The sequence below is a fragment of the Camelina sativa genome, chromosome 11 (genome assembly GCF_030686135.1).
Source record: "Camelina sativa cultivar CO46 ecotype springtype chromosome 11, ASM3068613v1".
In the NCBI taxonomy this organism is placed as follows: Eukaryota; Viridiplantae; Streptophyta; class Magnoliopsida; order Brassicales; family Brassicaceae; genus Camelina; species Camelina sativa.
The window spans coordinates 3,597,192-3,618,259 of NC_141890.1; the positions used below are offsets into that span (position 1 = coordinate 3,597,192).

The 21,068-nt window shown below is 36.5% G+C and overlaps 2 protein-coding genes across 2 annotated transcripts; both read left to right on the plus strand.

Annotated features, from left to right (window-relative positions):
- The first annotated feature begins 217 nt into the window (after nt 1-217).
- LOC104721496 (F-box/LRR-repeat protein 15) lies at nt 218-6,499 on the plus strand. The gene is made up of 17 exons (XM_010439487.3): nt 218-1,453; nt 1,575-1,815; nt 1,904-2,036; nt 2,467-2,566; nt 2,650-2,847; nt 2,946-3,216; nt 3,312-3,410; nt 3,556-3,644; nt 3,757-3,856; nt 3,951-4,121; nt 4,227-4,379; nt 4,462-4,622; nt 4,711-4,909; nt 5,104-5,555; nt 5,639-5,702; nt 5,893-5,979; nt 6,075-6,499. Exons 1-17 carry the CDS (start codon nt 1,077-1,079, stop codon nt 6,159-6,161), a joined length of 2,982 nt encoding a protein of 993 aa, XP_010437789.1. The 5' UTR covers nt 218-1,076; the 3' UTR covers nt 6,162-6,499.
- A 1,117-nt stretch (nt 6,500-7,616) lies between these two features.
- Nucleotides 7,617-21,000, plus strand: LOC104727600 (myosin-15). The gene is made up of 38 exons (XM_087473772.1): nt 7,617-8,144; nt 8,272-8,418; nt 9,542-9,687; nt 9,787-9,943; nt 10,127-10,185; nt 10,807-10,963; nt 11,096-11,245; nt 11,344-11,480; nt 11,571-11,717; nt 11,810-11,911; nt 12,047-12,104; nt 12,184-12,285; nt 12,920-12,957; nt 13,039-13,165; nt 13,248-13,421; nt 13,547-13,678; nt 14,239-14,348; nt 14,606-14,666; nt 14,764-14,941; nt 15,203-15,408; nt 15,574-15,693; nt 15,782-15,880; nt 15,960-16,181; nt 16,848-16,987; nt 17,078-17,177; nt 17,447-17,497; nt 17,644-17,733; nt 17,907-18,077; nt 18,225-18,356; nt 18,511-18,687; nt 19,055-19,189; nt 19,413-19,483; nt 19,578-19,677; nt 19,752-19,808; nt 19,914-19,970; nt 20,075-20,155; nt 20,243-20,325; nt 20,612-21,000. Exons 1-38 carry the CDS (start codon nt 8,019-8,021, stop codon nt 20,760-20,762), a joined length of 4,551 nt encoding a protein of 1,516 aa, XP_087329898.1. The 5' UTR covers nt 7,617-8,018; the 3' UTR covers nt 20,763-21,000.
- Nucleotides 21,001-21,068: the final 68 nt, after the last annotated feature.

A 21,068-nucleotide genomic window follows, 5' to 3' on the forward strand; every position in this document is an offset into this window, starting at 1 on the left:
TATACGATAAGTTTACGACTAGTGCCTTGCTTATTTTGTAACCATGGAAGAAAGTCAAGAGACGCTAATAAGGTAGTCAAAGAGTCACGTGACCTAGTCACAAAGAAGAAACGGCCATTGGGCCATAAAGAGACACCAAGCCCAATTTCAATATGGGTTTCGTTGGAAATTGAAGATGATGGTACAAAAGTGACAGCACTGTAGAAATTGTTTTTTTACTCGGATAATTTTTTTTATTACCAGATCTTCAAACTTTAAACAAGAAGACTCGACAAGTTTTTTGTACTGTAACTATTAGTATTTACTTTTCATCCAGAAGAGTATATTATTACTGTATGGCTCGAGGTAACCCACTGACGGTCTTATGCTTACGCTCGTGCTCACGTGACGTGATTTCGTTTGACCAGGTGTATTTTGACTGAAACATACACACCATTGTGTCTTAACTGATTTTATCGTAGGAGGAACTTAAACATCGTATTCAGAGTTTTCAGACAGAGCATCTACTTTACACACAGTACACAAGTTTACTTATTGTCACCAAAATGACATCGTTTCGATATGGTCCTTCCTGAACAAAACAACGGTGAAGCAAGAACCAAAGACGAGCTGTGTTTCCCGATTAGTTTTTTTGTCTTTTTGATTTTTTTCTTCATATCCCTTTCCGTTTTCGCCCCGATTTTTTTCTCTTCTTCTTCCGAATCGAATCGTCGGATTTATATCCATCGACGACCACCCTTTTTTTTTTTTGTTTTTTTTTTTTTTTCTTTTTAAAGACAAAGAAAACACACAATACACCTCCACTCTCTCCCTCGCAAGATCTGATCCGATTTTACCATTTCTCTCAAACCCTAATCTTAAATTCAGATTAAGCGTTTTGATCTTTTCCTTCTCATACTTTTCAAATTCAAGATTAGAGTCTCAATTCTCTCTTCTCTCAATTCGATCTGGGTCTTGTACAATTTTGTTACTTTCCCCCAAATTCTGTTTTTTTGGTGGCAAGGTTTTTAATAAATGTGGTAGATCGAGACCCAAGGTTTCGTTTTTAGGGGGGGGAGGTGAGGGTTAAGAGGTGCATGAGGATTTGGTGTTTCTCTTGCTTCACCGACGAAGAGGAAGACGAAAACAGCGGCAGAGTGAAGAAACAATCTTCTTTAGCAACGGCCATGGAGAACAACAATAACGGCGATGGCGATTTTGGTGAAAACGAGAGGGCACCAAGAGTCTCAAGTTGGAGGCTGTGTGCGGAGATGCTGGCGAGGGAGGAAGAATGTGAAGCCGCTGAATTGGAACGCTTATGGACCTCTGAGATTCGGCTGCATCAGTTAGTTCAGGGAGAGAGTAGCAATGCTGCGCCTGTTGCTGCTGCTACTGCTGCTGTTGAGGATAGTACGATGGAGGAAGCTGATCATGATTCGCATCACAAGCGTGCCAAAGTGTACTCTGGGCTTCCGTGAGCTCTCTCTCTCTCTCTAACTCCTTTTTCTTGAATTCGTTTTCCTCCGAAAGAAGAATCTTTTTAAAAAGTGGATCTTGACTTAAAACTTATCAGTGACGCTTACGTTCAATTACAGTGAGTGCAGGTCGGTTTCCAGGGTAGCTTCAGATGCTGGGAATTCTGGTTCGTCAGTGGAGAGAACTGTTAGTTTTGGCATTGCCTCTTCTTCCCGGTCGGATACTGATATGTTCTGCCAGAATTTCATCTTGAATTATAGTCGGAAAGATGGCAGAAAAGATGATGGAGATGATAACGGTTCTTCAGACGCTGAAGATTTTGAAGTTCATATTGATTTGACTGATGACCTCTTGCATATGGTATGCGTTTTTTTTGTTTGCATTTTGAGTATAACTACCTAGGGTTTCCTTTTCTTTGTTTTTAAACTTCTTTTAACTTTTCCTGCAGGTGTTCTCGTTCTTGAATCATGTCGACCTTTGTCGCTCTGCTATGGTATGTCGGCAGTGGAGAGTAGCTAGTGCTCATGAGGATTTCTGGAAGGTCTTGAACTTTGAAAATATCAGGATTTCTATCGAACAATGTAAGTTGTTCTCCATACATATGTTAAGCTGTCTTTTCTGTTATTTGGTGTTTGAAGAGAATAAACTAGGTCATAAGTTTAGAAATGCTTGTAAACAATGTTAAACAGCTGGTGATTGTTGAAACCTTAAAATAATTTGAGATTGGAAGCGGGTTTATTGAGTCTTGTATTCTTGTACATTTGTTTGCCATTCAGTGAGTGAAATAGAAATTGAGCATTTTGAAGGCACTCAGTCTGCATTTTTTTTTGATGAGATTGGCCTTCAATATCAAATCTAAGCACCCAAAGATGCCTCCGATTTGATCTATTTTATCTATGTCAAGACACTATGTTACCTAAACTCGTATTTCTTCTGTTTTACTGATGCATGTTTGGATGACATTAATATACATTGGATAAAAAATATAACTTCCGGTTGCTTTATTTGCAGTTGAAAGCATGTGTGGTCGATATCCAAATGCTACCGAAGTGAATGTTTATGGTGCTCCTGCTGTTAACGCTCTGGCTATGAAAGCCGCTACCTCTTTGAGGTATCTGTATTATTTAGCCTCAGATATGGTTTCTATAAATTAAGTAACTATATATCCATCGTAATGCTTTTGATCTGTTTCAGGTATCTTGAGGTCTTAACTATAGGAAAGGGTCATATCAGTGAAAACTTTTTCCAGGCATTGGGAGAGTGTAATATGTTGAGGAGTGTGACTGTAAATGAGGCTCTTCTGGGAAATGGTGCTCAGGAAATACACCTGGTTCATGATAGGCTACGCAAACTCAAAATTACGAAATGCCGCGTTATGCGCTTGTCTATCAGGTGAATTAGTTTTTTTATCATATCATTTTCATTCTTAATCGTGTATGTGTATTTCATTCTTAATTATTATTATTATTATTTTTTTTTCTATCTTTTAGGTGTCCGCAGCTCAGGTCTTTATCATTAAAAAGAAGCAATATGTCACAGGCGATGCTTAACTGTCCACTCCTCCAACATCTTGATATAGCCTCATGCCATAAGCTCTTGGATGCTGCTATCCGTTCAGCGGCCACTTCGTGTCCTCAGTTAGAGTCACTAGACGTTTCAAACTGTTCTTGTGTCAGTGATGAAACTTTGCGTGAAATAGCGCAGGCTTGTGCTAATCTGCATATTCTTAATGCTTCATACTGCCCCAATATATCTCTTGAGGTTGGTCTTATTATCTACCTGCTTCGCTCCCTCCCTTTCTGTTGTCTCTCATTCTCCTTTTGTTTCTGACTTGATTGTCCTTTTCTTCTTTAAAGTCAGTACATCTTCCATTGTTGACTGTTCTCAAGCTGCATAGCTGTGAGGGTATAACATCCGCGTCTATGACTTGGATTGCTAATAGTCCTGCACTAGAGGTTCGTGTGCTACAACCTTTAACTATGTTCTTTTGTTTTTTACCAACCTCTTTTGTTTTCCACACCCACATGCATATTGTTCTACAACCTTTAAACTAAGACCACAATTTCAGTTGGGTTAACCTAACCATATAATCTATTGCAGGTTTTGGAGCTTGACAATTGCAATCTGTTGACATCTGTATCTTTGCATCTCTCACGTTTGCAGAGTATAAGCCTAGTCCATTGCCGCAAGTATAACTCTCATCTTTGGTTTGCTTTCAACCTACAGATTTTATTGTGATGCCTTTCTTTTTATCTTTTGCTATTATTTCATTCATGTATCCCTCTTTGCTGTGTTTAACAGATTTACAGATCTGAACTTGCACAGCACCATGCTTTCATCAATCACTGTTTCAAACTGTCCAGCGCTTCGCCGTATCACAATCACTTCCAACTCCCTTCAAGTATGCACTTAATTAATCATGATTTTGTTACTCTGCATTTTATTTAGGATTTCTGATCTAATAAACCCGTGAATATTTCTTCATTTTGTTGCAGCGATTAGCTCTTCAGAAACAGGAGAATTTGACAACATTGGTTCTGCAATGCCATTCCTTGCAAGAAGTGGATCTCTCTGATTGTGAATCATTGTCCAATACTGTTTGTGAAATATTTAGTGATAATGGTGGATGCCCAATGCTGAAATCATTAATTCTTGACAACTGTGAGGTGTGATACAGTTTTTTTGTTTTCTTTTTTTCTGCAGCTATTGCCTGCATTGGATAGAAGAATGATAATTCCTAACCGTGTCTATTTTTTTTTATATTCTTGTAGAGCTTAACAGCAGTGCGGTTCTGCAATTCATCGTTAGCAAGTCTTTCCCTTGTTGGCTGTCGTGCTGTTACTTCTCTTGAGTTGAAGTGCCCTCGCATAGAGCAGATCTGTTTAGATGGATGTGATCATCTCGAAACTGCATTATTCCAGCCTGTGAGTGTTGCCTTTTCTCATATCAAATAGCTAACTTATCTTAACTAATCGATTTCTTGCTTCTCCTTTTGGCTGTGAATAGGTCGCGCTCCGGTCTCTGAATTTAGGAATATGCCCAAAATTGAGTGTGCTCAATATTGAAGCACCTTATATGGTGTCTCTTGAACTGAAAGGTTGCGGTGTACTGTCTGACGCAATCATTATATGTCCTCTATTGACATCTTTAGATGCGTCTTTCTGCAGGTAAATATCTTTTTTTTTTTTGTTAATTTCCATTTGTGTGACTGATATTATGGTGCTGATAATCAATTTACCTCTTTACCTTTTCCAGTCAACTGAGGGATGACTGTCTGTCTGCAACCACTGCTTCCTGCCCACTAATTGAGTCACTGGTGCTAATGTCTTGCCCTTCTATTGGCCCCGATGGCTTGTCTTCCTTGAACGGGCTCCCAAATTTGACTGTTCTTGATTTATCATACACTTTCTTGATGAATTTGGAGCCTGTCTTTAAGTCCTGCATTCAGCTGAAGGTAATTAAGGCATTTTGACTTGTATGATGCTGAATGTTTTTCCTTTCTGTCAGCATTAGAGCATATATTTATCTTCTGTCAATGAGAAAGTTGTGAGTTATTTTGTGTGCATTCTTTGTATATCATCCATTCATGTCTATTCCTATCATATTATCATATTACTTTTGGGATTTCTTTGACATTTTATTGTTTAGGTGCTAAAATTACAAGCCTGCAAATATCTCACTGACTCATCACTGGAGCCACTATACAAAGAAGGTGCTTTACCGGCACTTGAAGAGCTGGACCTGTCTTATGGAACTCTTTGTCAGACTGCGATAGATGATCTACTTGCATGCTGCACACACTTGACTCATTTGAGCTTGAACGGCTGTGTAAATATGCATGACCTCGATTGGGGTTCAACCAGTGTACAGCTATTTGATTACTTGGGGGTCTATAGTTGTAGTGAGAATGCCCAGGAACCAGCTGAAACATCCAATCGGTTACTGCAAAACCTAAACTGTGTGGGTTGCCCCAATATCAGAAAAGTGTTAATACCACCTGCTGCTTGCTTTTACCATTTATCAACGCTGAACCTTTCGTTATCGGTCAATCTGAAGGAGGTTGATCTCGCCTGTTCCAACCTTGTTTTACTTAATCTAAGGTATGAGGATTTTGCATTTACTATATAACTTATGTTCGTTATTCTATTGCTAATTCCATTTCAAATCGAAATGAATTGTCTAGCAACTGTTGCTCTCTGGAAGTATTGAAGCTTGACTGTCCAAGATTGGCTAGTCTCTTTCTTCAGGTATATTTCTGCCCGATAACTGGTATCTGTTTATATTGTATTTGTCTCGGTTTTTCTTGAAGCTAGTTTAAATAAACTCCGTATATGTGTTTATATGAGTTAAACATGGATATCTGTTCATAGACAGAATTACTTTTACATATGTTATCACTAAATAGTAAATACATTTTGGTACCTTTTTCTTTGGTAGTCTTGTAACATGGACGAAGCAGGAGTTGAAGCGGCAATATCAGGATGCAGCTCACTCGAGACATTGGATCTCCGTTTCTGTCCAAAGGTACTAACAATTAATGAGTGTTTACTTTGATATCAAAATTTAGCAACTAATTCATTTTGATGTAACAATTATAACCTTGTTTTGGTGATTAATAGATATCCTCGGTGAGCATGACAAAGTTCCGAACAGTGTGCCCTAGTTTGAAACGCGTCTTCAGCAGTCCGAATCTTTTGCAAGATTAGGGTTTTGCGCGGAATGTTTTATTATATACAACTTTTTCTGCAGATTATAGAAATAATGTAATGTGTTCGTGTTGTGTGGTATTTGGGATGTAAATGGGTCCAAGTCATGAGTTTCAGTAGTGCATATAGGCCTCTGGAGCTCGTACTGTGGCCTCCTTAGTCTGCTTGTGTGATGACACAAACCTAACAACATTAATATTTGGTGTTTGTGATTCATGATAATGTTGCTACTGTTATATGTAGTTCTTCTATTTGCCTTATCAATAGGCCTTGTAAGCATTGATCCATATGGACTCACAATCCCTATTAAGTTTCAATCAAAAATTGTTTGTCGATTAGTATTTCTCTTATAAAAGGTAAAACTATATAGGGTCAAACTAAGAGAATGGGTAAGTTTGAGTCTTCTGTATACAGTCGAAGTGTCAAAATTGGGTTTAAGTAGGTTCTAAGCTCAAAGTCTCAAACAGAGCTAAGAATCTAAAAGATACTAAATGAGATTAAAGGACATCTTGATCGTGGAACTAGTAGTTGGAGAATTCGTTGTAACAATAATTATTTCTTAATGTATGCAGAGGCATATGGCTAATGGCTTTGAGTTTCTCATAAAAGATCTCTTAATCCATAGAGTGAAGAGAAAACACCACATAACTACCGGTCTCCACTAGAAATCATAAAGGGGAGTGTGATTGATAAGTAGTTTAAAAAAAACGAAAACAAAATGTTGAAGATTGTCCAATAGGAAAAATATCAAGAGAATATATTGTTTCTGAATAAGAAAGAAAATAGTAAAAAGTTATTATAGAAGATCATTTTGACCAACAAATGGAAATACATCTTACAAATCCAGGAAGAAAATATACCAAACTGGAAATGCAGAAATTAATATAATGCAGACATCTATCTAGTCAAAGAAAGACTGAAAAATTCAAGATTTAGATTCTAGTGTTAAAAGCCTGAATCTAATGATTGACATACGACTTAGTACCTACCAATTTCAAATTTTTTTTTTTTTAACTTCAATTCTCATGGGTAAATTAACGAGTTTGATCTAATTTGTTTATGCTTATGCATTCCGAGTTCAAACCTGTTTAATGCATATTGCTGACTAATAACGAGTGATATATCGCTATGTTAGCAGAAGAGTAAGGAAGCCATGTGTTCATGGTGTGAGGAAATGTATTACCGTGAATATGATTAATAATTTTATACTACAAAAAACGTAGCAATTAAAAGAAACAGGTCTTCGGTTTGACCTGATCATATTATATACCTAATTTGACCATTATTTACAATTAAAGAAATTATCAATTCTAAAAATGACATAATTTAGTAAGTTTACTCGTTGAATTTGATTTCAATCTCGCGTGTAGCGAAGTAAACCCTAATACAATTTCAATGAAAGATAATAATAAACTTAGATTTATCACCCAAACACAAAAATTTACTCTGGAAATTGAAGAACTTTAGAAATTGTTATTCAAAAATTAATCTCTGTTTTTGTTTTATATCTGCAGCATTAGAGGGCGGGAAGTATTTATTTATTTTTTATTTTATTTTATTTTGGTCACGTTGTTTGCCTTTATTGCTCTTTGGGAACTCTTTTTTTTTTTGGGGTAAGCGGTTTAAATTGAACCATTGAAAAAAAAAAAACTGAACAGTAGTAAAAGTTCCATCGCTTCTCTCTCTTAGTCTATCTCGCTCCTTAGGGTTTCTCTCATTCTTCTTCGTTTTGAAATTTGAAAAATTCTCTGGCGCAACCAACCTCCACGGACTCTCTTTCTCTCTCTATGACTCTTGCTTCCCCCAATTTATTTCTCTAGGGTAAAATTCTCACCGAGCTCTCGAAATTGCCTTCCAATGGAGATGAATCTGCGCAAGGGCGACAAGGTTTGGGTGGAAGATAAGGATTTGGCTTGGATTGCTGCTGATGTGCTCGATTCTTTTGCTAACAAGATCCATGTTGAGACTTCTACTGGGAAAAAGGTGTGTGATTAACCGTTTCTTTTTTGGCTGATTTTGTTCTGTTTTGTCTTCTTCTTCTTCTTCTTCCTCGCGCTTTCTTTATGCTAATTCTTTGCCGTTGTGCGTTTTTTTTTTTTTGGGGTTTTAGGTTTTAGTTTCCCCGGAGAAGTTATTTCGGAGGGATCCTGACGATGAAGAGCATAATGGAGTTGATGATATGACCAAGCTGACATACTTGCACGAAGCTGGTGTTCTTTATAATCTACAGAGGAGATACGCTCTTAATGATATATATGTGAGTTCTTTTCCACTATTGTTTATGAAAGATGTCTTCTTCGTGACTATATTTTGGAGTTTGGATCTTATTAGTATTTTATACTTCCTGGGCTACTTTATTGAGTCGGATTTCATTCCATATGGACTCTTTACTCTTCTTCCTGGTAATATCGTACTCTAGAACGAGAATTATGGTTGCTTTTGGAGTTTCTTGGGTATACATTTGTGGTGTAAGTCGTTTTTTTCCATATGAAGTGCTAACCGCTACTATATTCCATTTTCGACAAGTGCCCTGAAGATTTAAGATTTAGCTGTGAAGTATGCATTTAAGTCTCTTCTCTATGGAATTTCTTAGGTAACAGTAAACTGACCCCTCCGAGTGCTTTAAGTACTTGAAAATGACCCATGTAATTGAGGTCTGGTCCGCTTTTTTTGAGAAAACATTTTTGATCAGCCTACCTTTTGTGATGAAAGATTACATTTTGAGGGAAAATCTCCCTCCGCTTGTTGTTTTTGTGCGTCTTTTTCATGGATGCCTCTAGATGTTGTATTATAATTGTGATCTGATGTCTTATCTAATCGAAATAGGTAGATATTGAAGTGAAGAAATTTATTGTGACTAAATGCATTTATCATTACAGGCATTCACTTGAAAAAACTTGCTTACTTGGTATCCACTTGCACGTAAAACATCTTCGTGATCCAACCCTAACTATTGCTTTTCCTATATAAGCACGACAATTGGCGGTATAATTAAGTTTGTATTTTCGTAACCACTTTTTTGTTAGTTTGTTCGACTGCCTTTGATTTATATATATAGGTTGAAAATTCCATCTAAAGTTATGGAAGGCTTCCTTTCCGTAATGAGTTGGTGAAAGTATAATGTTTCAGACGGTTTTATACACAGCTAGATTCCCTTGTAATGCTGGCTTGCCCTTTGTAAAACTTTTGGTTGCAGCTTGGTGTCTAATTGTTTATGTCCCTATTGAGATGATAATATTTAGTTGGAACTATTGGTGGAAATAATTCCAGTCTCATTCGTGTTGCCACTCATAACTGTCAGCATTTTCTTACGCAGTTCATTTAGTAAATCATTCCTGACTGCATATCTTCTTAATAATACGCTCTTTTTATTTTTGCAGACATACACTGGAAGCATTCTGATCGCTGTTAATCCGTTTAAAAAGCTTCCACATCTCTACAATGGGCACATGATGGAGCAGTACAAGGGAGCACCATTTGGTGAGCTCAGTCCACATGTTTTTGCTGTTTCTGATGTTGCATACAGGTGGTCCATTCTTCTTTTCTTTAATGTTTCTGATATTTTTTTAACTCTTTTCTGTCAGTCATGTTAATCAATTAACCCTAGTTATACTTTTTAACCCAGAGCGATGATTGAAGACAGTCGAAGTCAGTCGATACTCGTCAGCGGTGAGAGTGGAGCTGGAAAAACTGAGACAACAAAACTGATCATGCAGTATCTTACATTTGTTGGGGGACGTGCTGCTGAAGATGATAGAAGTGTTGAGCAGCAAGTCCTTGAAGTAAGATTTTGCTTAGATAATTTGTATATTTTATCTTGGTCAATGAGGAAAAACAAAATTGGAAAGATGCCTTTGACTCTCCTTCCTTGGTATTTGTTTGCAGATAAATTTTTAGGGGTGTTTCTGGTTGACTTTCTTTACTTTTGGGTGATCTATTCTAATTTTTGTATTCTTCTTCTGCAGTCAAATCCTCTCTTGGAAGCATTTGGCAATGCGAAAACAGTGAGGAATGATAATTCCAGGTGGGTTACGGAATTTTGTTTTCCTCTGTTTATTTTTATTTCAATGAAAACTAGGAGGTGTTTCTTTAAGTGCTCTTATGTCATTTCGCAACAATTTTTTTTATTACAGTATCGTTATAACTGATCAGTATCGTTATAACTGATCAGTACACACAAGAGTTTTTTGGATGCCTTTATGTTTATAATGAGTTATCTAGAGCTGTTTGAAACCAGTGGTAATGGCGGTTTATGATGTCGGTATCTCCTTGGGAAAGTTTTGAACTCTGGTGGTTCTACTTTAGATAATATGGTCTATTGACAACCTTTTTCATTAAGACTGTAAGACCCCTTGTATCAGTGTGAAATGCAGTATGAGGTCTGTTTGGTTTATTAAAATAGTCCCTGTACTTGAAGTTTGGTAACAATCTTACTGCTAATGGGAGGAATTACCCTTCTTTTTGTTCTCATTTCGTATGTGAAGAAGTAATTAGAGTTGATGATTCTAGAATCTTATTCTGCAATTTTTTAATGCATTATGGAATCTAGATGTTCTGTTACTGCAATAATTTTTTGTGTGGCCTAGCTTTTTCCAATTAAATTATACGATCTACTGACCAATCTACTGATTTTTTGTTTGTTTAGCCGTTTTGGAAAGTTTGTCGAAATCCAGTTTGATGCAAATGGTAGAATATCTGGTGCTGCAATCAGAACCTATCTTCTGGAGAGATCACGTGTAGTCCGGATAACAGACCCCGAGAGGAATTATCATTGTTTTTATCAATTGTGCGCTTCAGGGAATGTAATTCTTCTTCCTGCTGTGTTTACATCTCATAAGATATTGGTTTCGGTTCTTATTATCTGATCGCCGCCACTGATTTGGTCAATTTACATATGCTGATTACTAATTCGTTAATGTTCTTACTTTGTTTAGGACGCTGAGAAATATAAACTAAGCAATCCTCGTCAATTTCATTATTTAAATCAAAGCAAGACTTATGAACTAGAAGGAGTCAGCAGTGCAGAAGAGTATAAGAATACAAGGAGGGCAATGGATATTGTGGGCATAAGTCATGACGAGCAGGTTTTTATTTTTTCACTTATAATTGAATTTCATATGTTTTTTTTCATCTGTTAGTTTCTGAAAGTCCTTCCTTGTTTCCTGCACAAATCATTTATCAGGAAGGAATATTCCGCACGCTTGCTGCGATTTTACATCTTGGAAATGTTGAGTTTTACTCAGGGAGAGAGCACGACTCGTCGGTGGTAAAGGATCGGGAATCTAGACTTCATCTGCAGATGGCTGCTGATCTTTTCAAGTACATAAGTTTTTTTGATAGTACTCATTTTAACCATGTGTACGAAGAAATAGCTTGTTTACTTTGTTGTATCCATGTAAAATTAATCAGGTGTGATGCAAATCTTTTGCTGGCTTCTCTCTGCACACGTTCAATTGTGACCCGTGAAGGCATCATTATCAAAGCACTTGACCCTAATGCTGCTGTTGCTAGCCGGGATACACTTGCGAAGACTGTTTACGCCCATCTGTTTGACTGGTTTGCATTTAATTTATTAATCCCTTCATTTAATAGGTATTTGTTGATGCGTTACACTTGTAGTTAAACTATTCGTTTTATGCTTCTGTCAGGCTGGTTGACAAGATCAATAAGTCTGTTGGGCAAGATCCAGACTCCCGTTTTCAAATTGGAGTCCTGGACATTTACGGATTTGAATGCTTTAAGAATAACAGGTTAGCAATGATACGTGAAACTAATTATTAGATAGCTCTTTCCTTTCTCAACCCTAACTTTTTGTTAGTTTTACTTGGGGCACCATTTTTAGCTGTGAACTGTGTAAACTTTATATGGGCTGTTTCATTCTGCAGTTTTGAACAATTTTGCATCAACTTTGCAAATGAAAAGCTGCAGCAACATTTCAATGAGGTAATATAGGTGACTCTTTTTCAAAATAAATTTCAGAGAATATTGCTTCCTCTCCTTACGATCTCTGCTCTGTTTTCAGCATGTATTCAAGATGGAGCAGGATGAGTATAGAAAAGAAGAAATTAATTGGAGTTATATTGAGTTTATTGACAACCAGGATGTCTTGGACCTTATTGAGAAGGTACGTTTCTCTCTGTTTCAATCAGATTTAGATTTTAGAGCCTGTTCTGTTCTAGTTTCTTGCCCCATATCCTTTTGTTATCTCTGAAACTTGAAACAACCTAAGTTGTATCAGAATTTCAATATGGTTTGTTAGTCTTGGTTTCAAAATCTCATGTCTGTATATTTATATACAGTTACTTTACTTAGCTTGTCGGAAAAAGAGTTTAAAACCCTTTTTTGGGTCAAAAGTTCAACACCCTTTAAAGAGGGACTTGTTGAATCGTGTGGTTCAATTCAATGTTATTCTTTCTCTTGCTTTTGACATTACTCAACGCCGTCAGCATAGTTTAGAAACAAATGGTATCACTATTGTTATATTGCATGTTGCATACGTTGGCCTGGTTAATGTAGCCAATACATTTACCGGCAGGTCTAAATTATTTAAGATGCCATTGTTATTCCCATGATAGAAATGGACGATCACGGCTTCAGTCTATAAATGCAAGAATAATAGAATTCTGTGAAAGACACTTTCTATTTTGGTTAAATTTTTTAATTGCTTTCTGGTATGGTATATCTTCTTTTCAAAATTTGGTAGCAAAATTGATCTATCTTCATCTTATTCTAATATTATTATTTTTTGCCGTCTGCAGAAGCCTATTGGAGTAATTGCACTCTTGGATGAAGCTTGGTACAATATCTTGTCTCATCTTGTGTCTCCAATACTTATATTTTCTTTGCGCTGACATATCTTTGTTTGCCGTATATGCAGCATGTTTCCTAGATCAACTCATGAGTCATTTTCAATGAAGTTGTTCCAGAATTTTAAATGTCATCCTAGATTGGAGAAGGCAAAGTTTTCAGAGACGGATTTTACCCTCTCTCATTACGCTGGCAAGGCAAGTCTTGCTATAGGACATAGCTAAATGTTATTTTGTTCCGTTAAGATCTCAATGAGTTTGTGCCATACCAATTCTGCAGGTTACTTATCAAACTGAAGCATTTTTGGATAAAAACCGTGATTATACTATAGTGGAACATTGCAATCTGCTGTCTTCCTCCAAATGCCCTTTCGTTGCTCGACTTTTTCCCCCAGCCCCGGAAGAGTCTGCCAGATCTTCTTACAAATTTTCTTCTGTGTCTTCCAGATTTAAGGTAGGGAAATTGTCCAGCTAATTTCTTTTTTTCATTGCAAGGTCGTCGGTCATGAAAGTTGCGTGTATCAAGAACTATTGATCGTAAAACCAATAATCGATTTGATCATTTAATTTTGAATTTAGCAACAACTTCAAGCCCTCATGGAAACTCTCAGCAAAACGGAGCCTCATTATGTTCGTTGTGTGAAGCCAAACTCACTCAACAAACCTCAAAAGTTCGAGAGTCTTAGTGTTTTACATCAACTTCGTTGTGGGGTTAGTGGATTACGTTATCTTACTCTATTTTCCATTTTCCTTTGTAATCAGGGTCTATTTATAATTACAGAAAGCTTCAGCTTTTTTTTTTTCGTTTTTGTTTGTAGCTAGTCTGGTATCTCAAATTCTCAATTGTTCTGTTCTTTGACGTAAATGAAGTGTGTCATGTTTTTCTATCATGATTATATATTTTTCTTGTCACAGAATGCATATATTTTTTCCCAGCCATAATAGGCTATTAACTTCATATTTTTGCTCATTTATTAACTTCATATTTTTGGTCTTCATCATCTATTATAAATGTGAGTTCGTAAAGATCAAAATGCATTATTGACGCAATCTAAATGAACTTAGCCTTCTCTTTTTAAGGCCATTGTGCTGTCTAATGTTGTAGTACATGTTAAGCTACACCTGTTGATTGTGTCCTTAAGTTGACCATTAAAGTGATCTGGCTTACACTTCAGCTGGTTGTACTAGTCTTTTCATATTCACGCTTTATCTTCGTTTCCTTTGTTTGGTTTATTAACTTTGATGATGTCTGGTGTCTCACAATTGGATAGGGTGTACTAGAAGCTGTTCGAATTAGTCTAGCAGGGTACCCCACTCGAAGAAATTATTCAGACTTCGTGGATCGGTTTGGTCTGCTTTCTCCAGAATTCATGGATGAGAGGTGAGATGAAATTAAGATTAATTTCAGAGTGTTATTTATTCTATACATGCAAAGTTATTTGACATGTTTCTGTGACCATTTGATTGAGGAAAACTAGATGGTGTATCTATAGAACTGAAACACTATACATAGCTTCTGGCCAGACAGGACAAATACCCTTGACCTTGATGTCATTTATGTGTCTAATTTCTTGTATCCTGCATTGAATAATTCTTATTGTCAACCACGAGTAACTTCTTAATATACTTTATCTGCAGCAATGATGAGCAGGCACTGACTGAAAAAATCTTGAGGAAATTAGGTCTTGGGAATTATCAGGTATGCTTCTTGGTGGGCTGAAAACCAAACGATTTTGCTACATGGCTCTTGCTAGATACTCTAATTGAATTGTTAATATTTGGAACATAATTTACAGCTAGGCCGGACAAAAGTGTTCCTTAGAGCTGGTCAAATTGGCATTTTGGACTCTAAGCGGGCTGAAGTTCTTGATGCTTCTGCAAGACTAATTCAGCGAAGACTGAGAACATTTGTTACGCACCAAAACTTCATCTCTGCGCGGGCATCTGCAATTTCAATTCAGGCATACTGTAGAGGTTTCTTTCTCATTTACTATATTTTTTCTTCTTTCTTTGTGCAAGTGCTTTTCTCTTGTAGTCGAAATTTTGTAGTCTTTATCAAATCTTGTAGTCAAATGTGCTATTCTCTGAAAAATATTGTATTGATTTCTTTTGCTAAGCATGCTCACATGAATATTTCATGCAAATTGTCGTTACTAGTGAATGAATGCCTTTGTATATGTTTTTTCCCCTATCTCTGTTTTATTTCTAAGCCTAATAATAATTTCTGTTGGCAAGGATGCCTGTCTCGAAATGTTTATGTCACGAAAAGGAATGAAGCAGCAGCTGTCTTGGTACAAAAGCATGTACGCAGGAGGCTGTCAAGATGTGCATTTGTAAAACTTGTATCAGCTGCCATTGCAATACAGTCTTGCATCCGCGCTAATTCAACTCGCTTAAAGTTTTCACATCAAAAAGAGACTAGAGCTGCCTCTATAATTCAGGTACTTACGATCTGGAAGTTTGTACGGTACATTTCTGTTACACTTTTGTGTTATTAATAGGGTAATCTAGAGTCGTCTAGTTTCCTGATGTATTTAACCTTATTCATGATTTCAGTTTCTAATTCATTTCTTGTGCTTGAATATTGTGTATTGTAAATCTTGTAGGCTCATTGGAGAATCCATAAGTTTCGTTCAGCATTCAGACACCGTCAATCATCTATTATTGCTATTCAGTGTCGTTGGCGGCAGAAGCTTGCAAAGAGAGAGTTTAGAAAACTTAAACAAGTATGTCCCAGTTATGATCTCAAGCAGGATTATTTCAATTCACTAAGCCGTTACTCAAACTAGAAACATTTACACCAATATCTTGCAGGCAGCTAATGAAACAGGTGCTTTGCGATTAGCTAAAACTAAACTTGAGAAGCGGTTAGAAGATCTTGAATGGCGATTGCAGCTTGAGAAACGATTGAGAGTATGTTGCCAATATTGTCATTTATATTGTATTGATCTCCTGAAACAGAGTAAATAACCACAAAATGCTGTAAATACAGACAAGTGGTGAGGACGCCAAGTCAGGTGAAATATCTAAGCTTCATAAAACATTGGAATCCTTCAGCCTCAAACTAGACGCAGCTAGGCTGGCTACCATTAATGAGTGCAATAAGAATGCAGTGCTTGAAAAGCAACTAGACATATCCATGAAAGAGAAGTCTGCTGTTGAAAGAGAGCTTAATGGGATGGTGGAACTAAAGAAAGATAACGCCTTGTTGAAGGTAATTTCTCTCTTTCTCTATTAAATATGTTAAAAAGCTTATTGTGTTAGATTTTGGGACTTGGGCAAAGACTTTGCAAAAAACTCTATAGAAATTTCAAATACATGATATTTGCATGTTGAAAAACATCCCTTGTTTTCATTTCAAATTGATGACCACTGACACTTGATTGGTTGGGAGTGTACTAATAGCTTCTCAGCTTTCTTGGTCATAAGAGGACATTTTGAGTCTCTTCCCCTAGGTCAACTGCAATCATGATTTAATTAATCTTGCTGGTTGGTCATGCTTTTTTGCTCTTCGATAATTCTCAGTTGGTGCTTGAAGAGTGGTGGCTGCAATTTGAAGTATAGACACCTCTTATTTCTGGCTATGTAGAAATTTGCTATCGACTATTTTAACATGATCCCGGTTCGGGAGAGTGTGAAATTCGATATACAGTATATTGTGAAAGGGTTAGTATGAGATTCTGAGCAATGGTCTCTAAAGTGATTACATCTTTGATCAGCATGTCTTATTCTTTTCTTTGTTCGCTGCTCTATCTGTTTTCAACATAGCATCATATTGGTTATTTTTAGAAATGTTTTCCCCATTTGCTTAGAGACCCAAATCTTGTTGTCTTGGCTGTTCATGGGTTTATGCTAACACTTTTAACACTTTTATTCACAGAACTCGATGAACTCCTTGGAAAAGAAGAATCTGGTTCTGGAGAAGGAGCTTGTCAATGCGAAAAATGATTGCAATAACACACTACAGAAGTTGAAGGAAGCTGAAAAAAGATGTTCTGAACTCCAGACGAATGTTCAAAGGTTTTGTAGTTGCAGTTCGCTTCTCTAGTCACCCCTAGGTTTTTATTTAACACACATTTTGTTTTATTTCTTAAAATTCTTTTTATTCAGTCTTGAGGAGAAACTCTCTCATCTGGAAAATGAGAACCATGTCTTGAGGCAAAAGACGCTAATCACATCCCCAGAGAGAGTTGGACAGATACTTGGTGAAGTATGTAATTTTTGACTATTCTCTGCTGCACTTTCTGTTATATGCATGTGCGTACTGCAATGTGGCATTTCCTTAATATTTGAACCATGCGTTTCTCCACGTTGCTTGTTAATTGATTGAGGTTTTCCTGGTTTCCTTCAAGCATAGCTCCTGTAAAATAGATACATATCCTGAGACATGTGCTTTCATTTTCTCTGAGCACACAGACCTTTGTCGTCATCATGGTCTTCACCTTTTACTAACAGTTTCTTGTAACCTTCTCCCAACAGAAACATTCTAGTGCTGTTGTACCAGTCCAAAATGACAGGAGATCTATATTTGTAAGTAACCACACCTTCTAACTTTTTTTATATGTTTCATTACATCTATCTTTCTTTATTTGTTTCATTTGCTCCATCTTTTCTTTTATTCCTAGTCTGTTAATGCTTGAAAATGAGTACTCTACTTAAGTCATAAATATATACAGGAGACACCAACACCTTCAAAGCACATCATGCCATTTTCACATAGCCTGTCAGAGTCACGTCGATCCAAATTCACTGCAGAAAGAAACCTGGTACAAATTCACTGCCATTTTTGTTAAGCTGTCAATTTTTTTTACTACTTTCTCAAAAAATACTGTTTGACTATGATGGAAGGAACTTGTTTTCCTGAAGTGATAATAACATAATGCTTGTTTGTTGTTGGCTAAAGTGGATCTAATGTTGATGTAAGTTACCACTATTGCAGGAGAACTACGAATTGCTCTCCAGGTGTATAAAGGAAAATTTGGGATTCCATGATGATAAGCCACTGGCTGCTTGTGTGATATATAAATGTCTTCTGCACTGGCATGCCTTTGAATCTGAGAGCACAGCCATATTTAACATCATTATCGAGGGAATCAATGAAGCCCTGAAGGTGATTCTTGTGTTATTACATATATTACCGATCTCCTTGTTGAAGGGATTTTGTAACTACTTTCTTCCAAGTTGGATTACCAGCAGCAAATTGATAGGGACTCTTTCATGTAATGATTGTCGTCTGTTTTTTATATGTTTATTTCAGGGTAAAGATGAGAATAGTGTATTACCATATTGGCTCTCAAACGCTTCAGCACTTCTATGTCTCTTGCAGAGAAATCTGCGGTCGAATAGTTTTCTAAATGCTAATGCTCAACGTTCTGGGAGGGCTACATATGTGAGTTCAATTGATATCTCCACTTAAGCATTGAGAGTAGTTTGCGTGTTTCATTTCTATGGAATTGGATTACTATGGAGATTCAGTAGTAGGGTAATAAACTTGTTATTAAATGTTTAGTTAGTAAACTTATATTCTGTTTCTTGCGTACCAGGGAGTAAGGTCTCCTTTTAAACTTCATGGACCTGACGATGGTGCATCGCATATAGAAGCAAGATATCCAGCATTATTATTTAAACAGCAGCTGACAGCATGTGTGGAGAAGATTTATGGTTTAATTCGTGATAATTTGAAAAAGGAATTGTCACCGCTTCTGGGATCATGCATTCAGGTAAGAATCCGAAAGTAGATACATATTCAGCACCTTTGACGTTGCTTGTCTAGATTATTGATTAGATGTCACTGTTTTTAGTTCATCAAAATACTCAGTTGCAGGGACTTTATATGCCATTTGGTGGGAAGATAAAATTGAGAAATTATGGTTTCTTATTTGAAGTACATAGTATAAAGTTGTATACAGCATTATATGTTTTTTATGTGACAGAAGATCTGACTGATTGTTGGTACCTTCTAGTGCTAGAAATTTTGTATTCTACTGCATTGTGGTGGAGATTCATCATCTCTTTAGTTTCTATATACAAGATTTTTTTGTGGAAATAGGTTATGATTTTTCACGAATTTCTTTAATGATTCTCAAGGCACCCAAAGCTTCACGAGGAATTGCTGGAAAATCTAGATCACCAGGTGGTGTGCCGCAGCAATCACCAAGTAGTCAATGGGAAAGTATACTCAAATTCTTGGATTCTCTTATGTCCCGCCTACGCGAAAATCATGTATGCATATCTCATAGTTTCAATTATAATGTCTGTTTTTACCGACATTGTTTCATATGCAGATTTTTATTGTATTGCTCTAAATTATTGTCTTAGACATAGTACTTTGTTCCTTTTCTGTTTCTCCACATATGACTGCTCATGTACCATGGTTCTTTGTGCTTTAAGAATATCTGCATTGTTTTTTTAAAAATCTTTTCTAACCTGACTATTGTGTTGGTAGGTACCCTCGTTCTTCATTCGCAAACTTGTGACTCAGGTTTTCTCATTTATCAACCTATCACTTTTCAACAGGTATATGTGATCTTAATTTCAGTTCTTTGTTGTATTGTATAGCATACTGCAGATTACCTTTGTTTCTGCATATTTAATCTGAACTCTTCTTCAGTCTTCTTCTTCGTCGTGAATGTTGCACATTTTCAAATGGGGAATATGTGAAATCTGGGATTTCAGAATTGGAGAAGTGGATAGCCAATGTAAAGGAGGAGGTACACCATGTTATACACCCGTTGGTTGCTTCATAGATGGATGCTATCTGTGTTCTAAAATTTTGTGAATGCAGTTTGCAGGAACATCTTGGCATGAGTTAAATTACATAAGACAAGCTGTTGGATTCTTGGTAAAACTCATCTTCTTCTCTGATAAAAAAAAGCGTGGTTTCTTTTTTAAAGGGGAGCTTGCATTTAACTGGTTTGTATTTTATGCATTCTTTAATTCATCCTAGGTTATACACCAAAAAAGAAAGAAATCATTGGATGAAATCAGGCAGGATCTGTGCCCGGTACGTTGATATTTTGTTTTGGCTTCCGGTTTTGTTCATTTTAATTCCAGGCAATTAAGCAGTTTTGCAATCTCATGAAAACTCGGCACTATTTTATGTTATAGGTATTGACAATAAGGCAAATATATCGAATAAGTACGATGTACTGGGACGATAAATATGGAACTCAAAGTGTCTCAAGTGAGGTGAGTTAATGTCTAAACTCTCAATCCTGAGGTTTAATTGGGTTGAATGTCTATTAAAACACCTTAACACATGTCTTTGCGCTGTAGGTGGTTTCTCAAATGAGAGTACTTGTGGACAAGGATAACCAAAAACTAAGTTCGAATTCGTTCTTGCTGGATGATGATATGAGGTATTATTATTCTCTTCCGTTTTTTTTCTGTGTCATTTGAATGAAATACCTCAACAGTTATTTGGCTCTCAAGTTTTTAGTTATACGTAGATAGAAGAATATGGTAGTGACAAAAATATTTTATCTCTAGTTCTGAATGTTTGTAGATTGGCATTTCTAGGGTTTGGTTGGGCATTTGGTTGAGAGTTAAGAGTCTCTTTAATCATGTTTATCTAGAATAACTCAGATGTAGTTTAAGTTGTCTACACTAAATCTACCTTACTCTTTTGCTTTTGTGTGTGTGCAGCATTCCTTTCTCTGCAGAAGATATAGACAAGGCTATTCCTGTATTAGACCCATCTGAAATAGAACCACCAAAATTCGTATCAGAATATACTTGTGCACAGTCCCTTGTGAAGAAACCCTCCACAGCTTCAGCCTCAAAGCAGATCATTTGATGCATATGAGCTTGATTATGCATCAATTAGTAATTTGGCAATGCAAATTTCTCATTAAGAGAATGAACAATGGAAGCTTAGACTTGGTAATTGTAGAATTCTACTAAATGTTAATGGCCAAATGTTTGTAGTTGTCCGACTTTGTCAGTTTTTTTCTCTTGTTTGGACTGTAAATGGTAGAACATCTTTGTAAATATATTAAGTAATGAATGAATCCTCATAATTCTTTTGAGATTCATAATTGTTTCCAATGCTTTCTGAGATTTTTATTCAAACGTTAATGGAGCAAACTTGCTGACAACTACA

Coding starts and splice junctions, on each gene's coding strand:
- LOC104721496 (XM_010439487.3), top strand. CDS start 1,077: ATGAGGATTTGGTGTTTCTCTTGCTTCACCGACGAAGAGGAAGACGAA. Junction 1,816..1,903: donor CTGATGACCTCTTGCATATG/GTATGCGTTTTT, acceptor CTTTTCCTGCAG/GTGTTCTCGTTCTTGAATCA. Junction 3,217..3,311: donor GCCCCAATATATCTCTTGAG/GTTGGTCTTATT, acceptor TCTTCTTTAAAG/TCAGTACATCTTCCATTGTT.
- LOC104727600 (XM_087473772.1), top strand. CDS start 8,019: ATGGAGATGAATCTGCGCAAGGGCGACAAGGTTTGGGTGGAAGATAAG. Junction 14,942..15,202: donor AATTCAGGCATACTGTAGAG/GTTTCTTTCTCA, acceptor TCTGTTGGCAAG/GATGCCTGTCTCGAAATGTT. Junction 17,498..17,643: donor ATGACAGGAGATCTATATTT/GTAAGTAACCAC, acceptor AAATATATACAG/GAGACACCAACACCTTCAAA.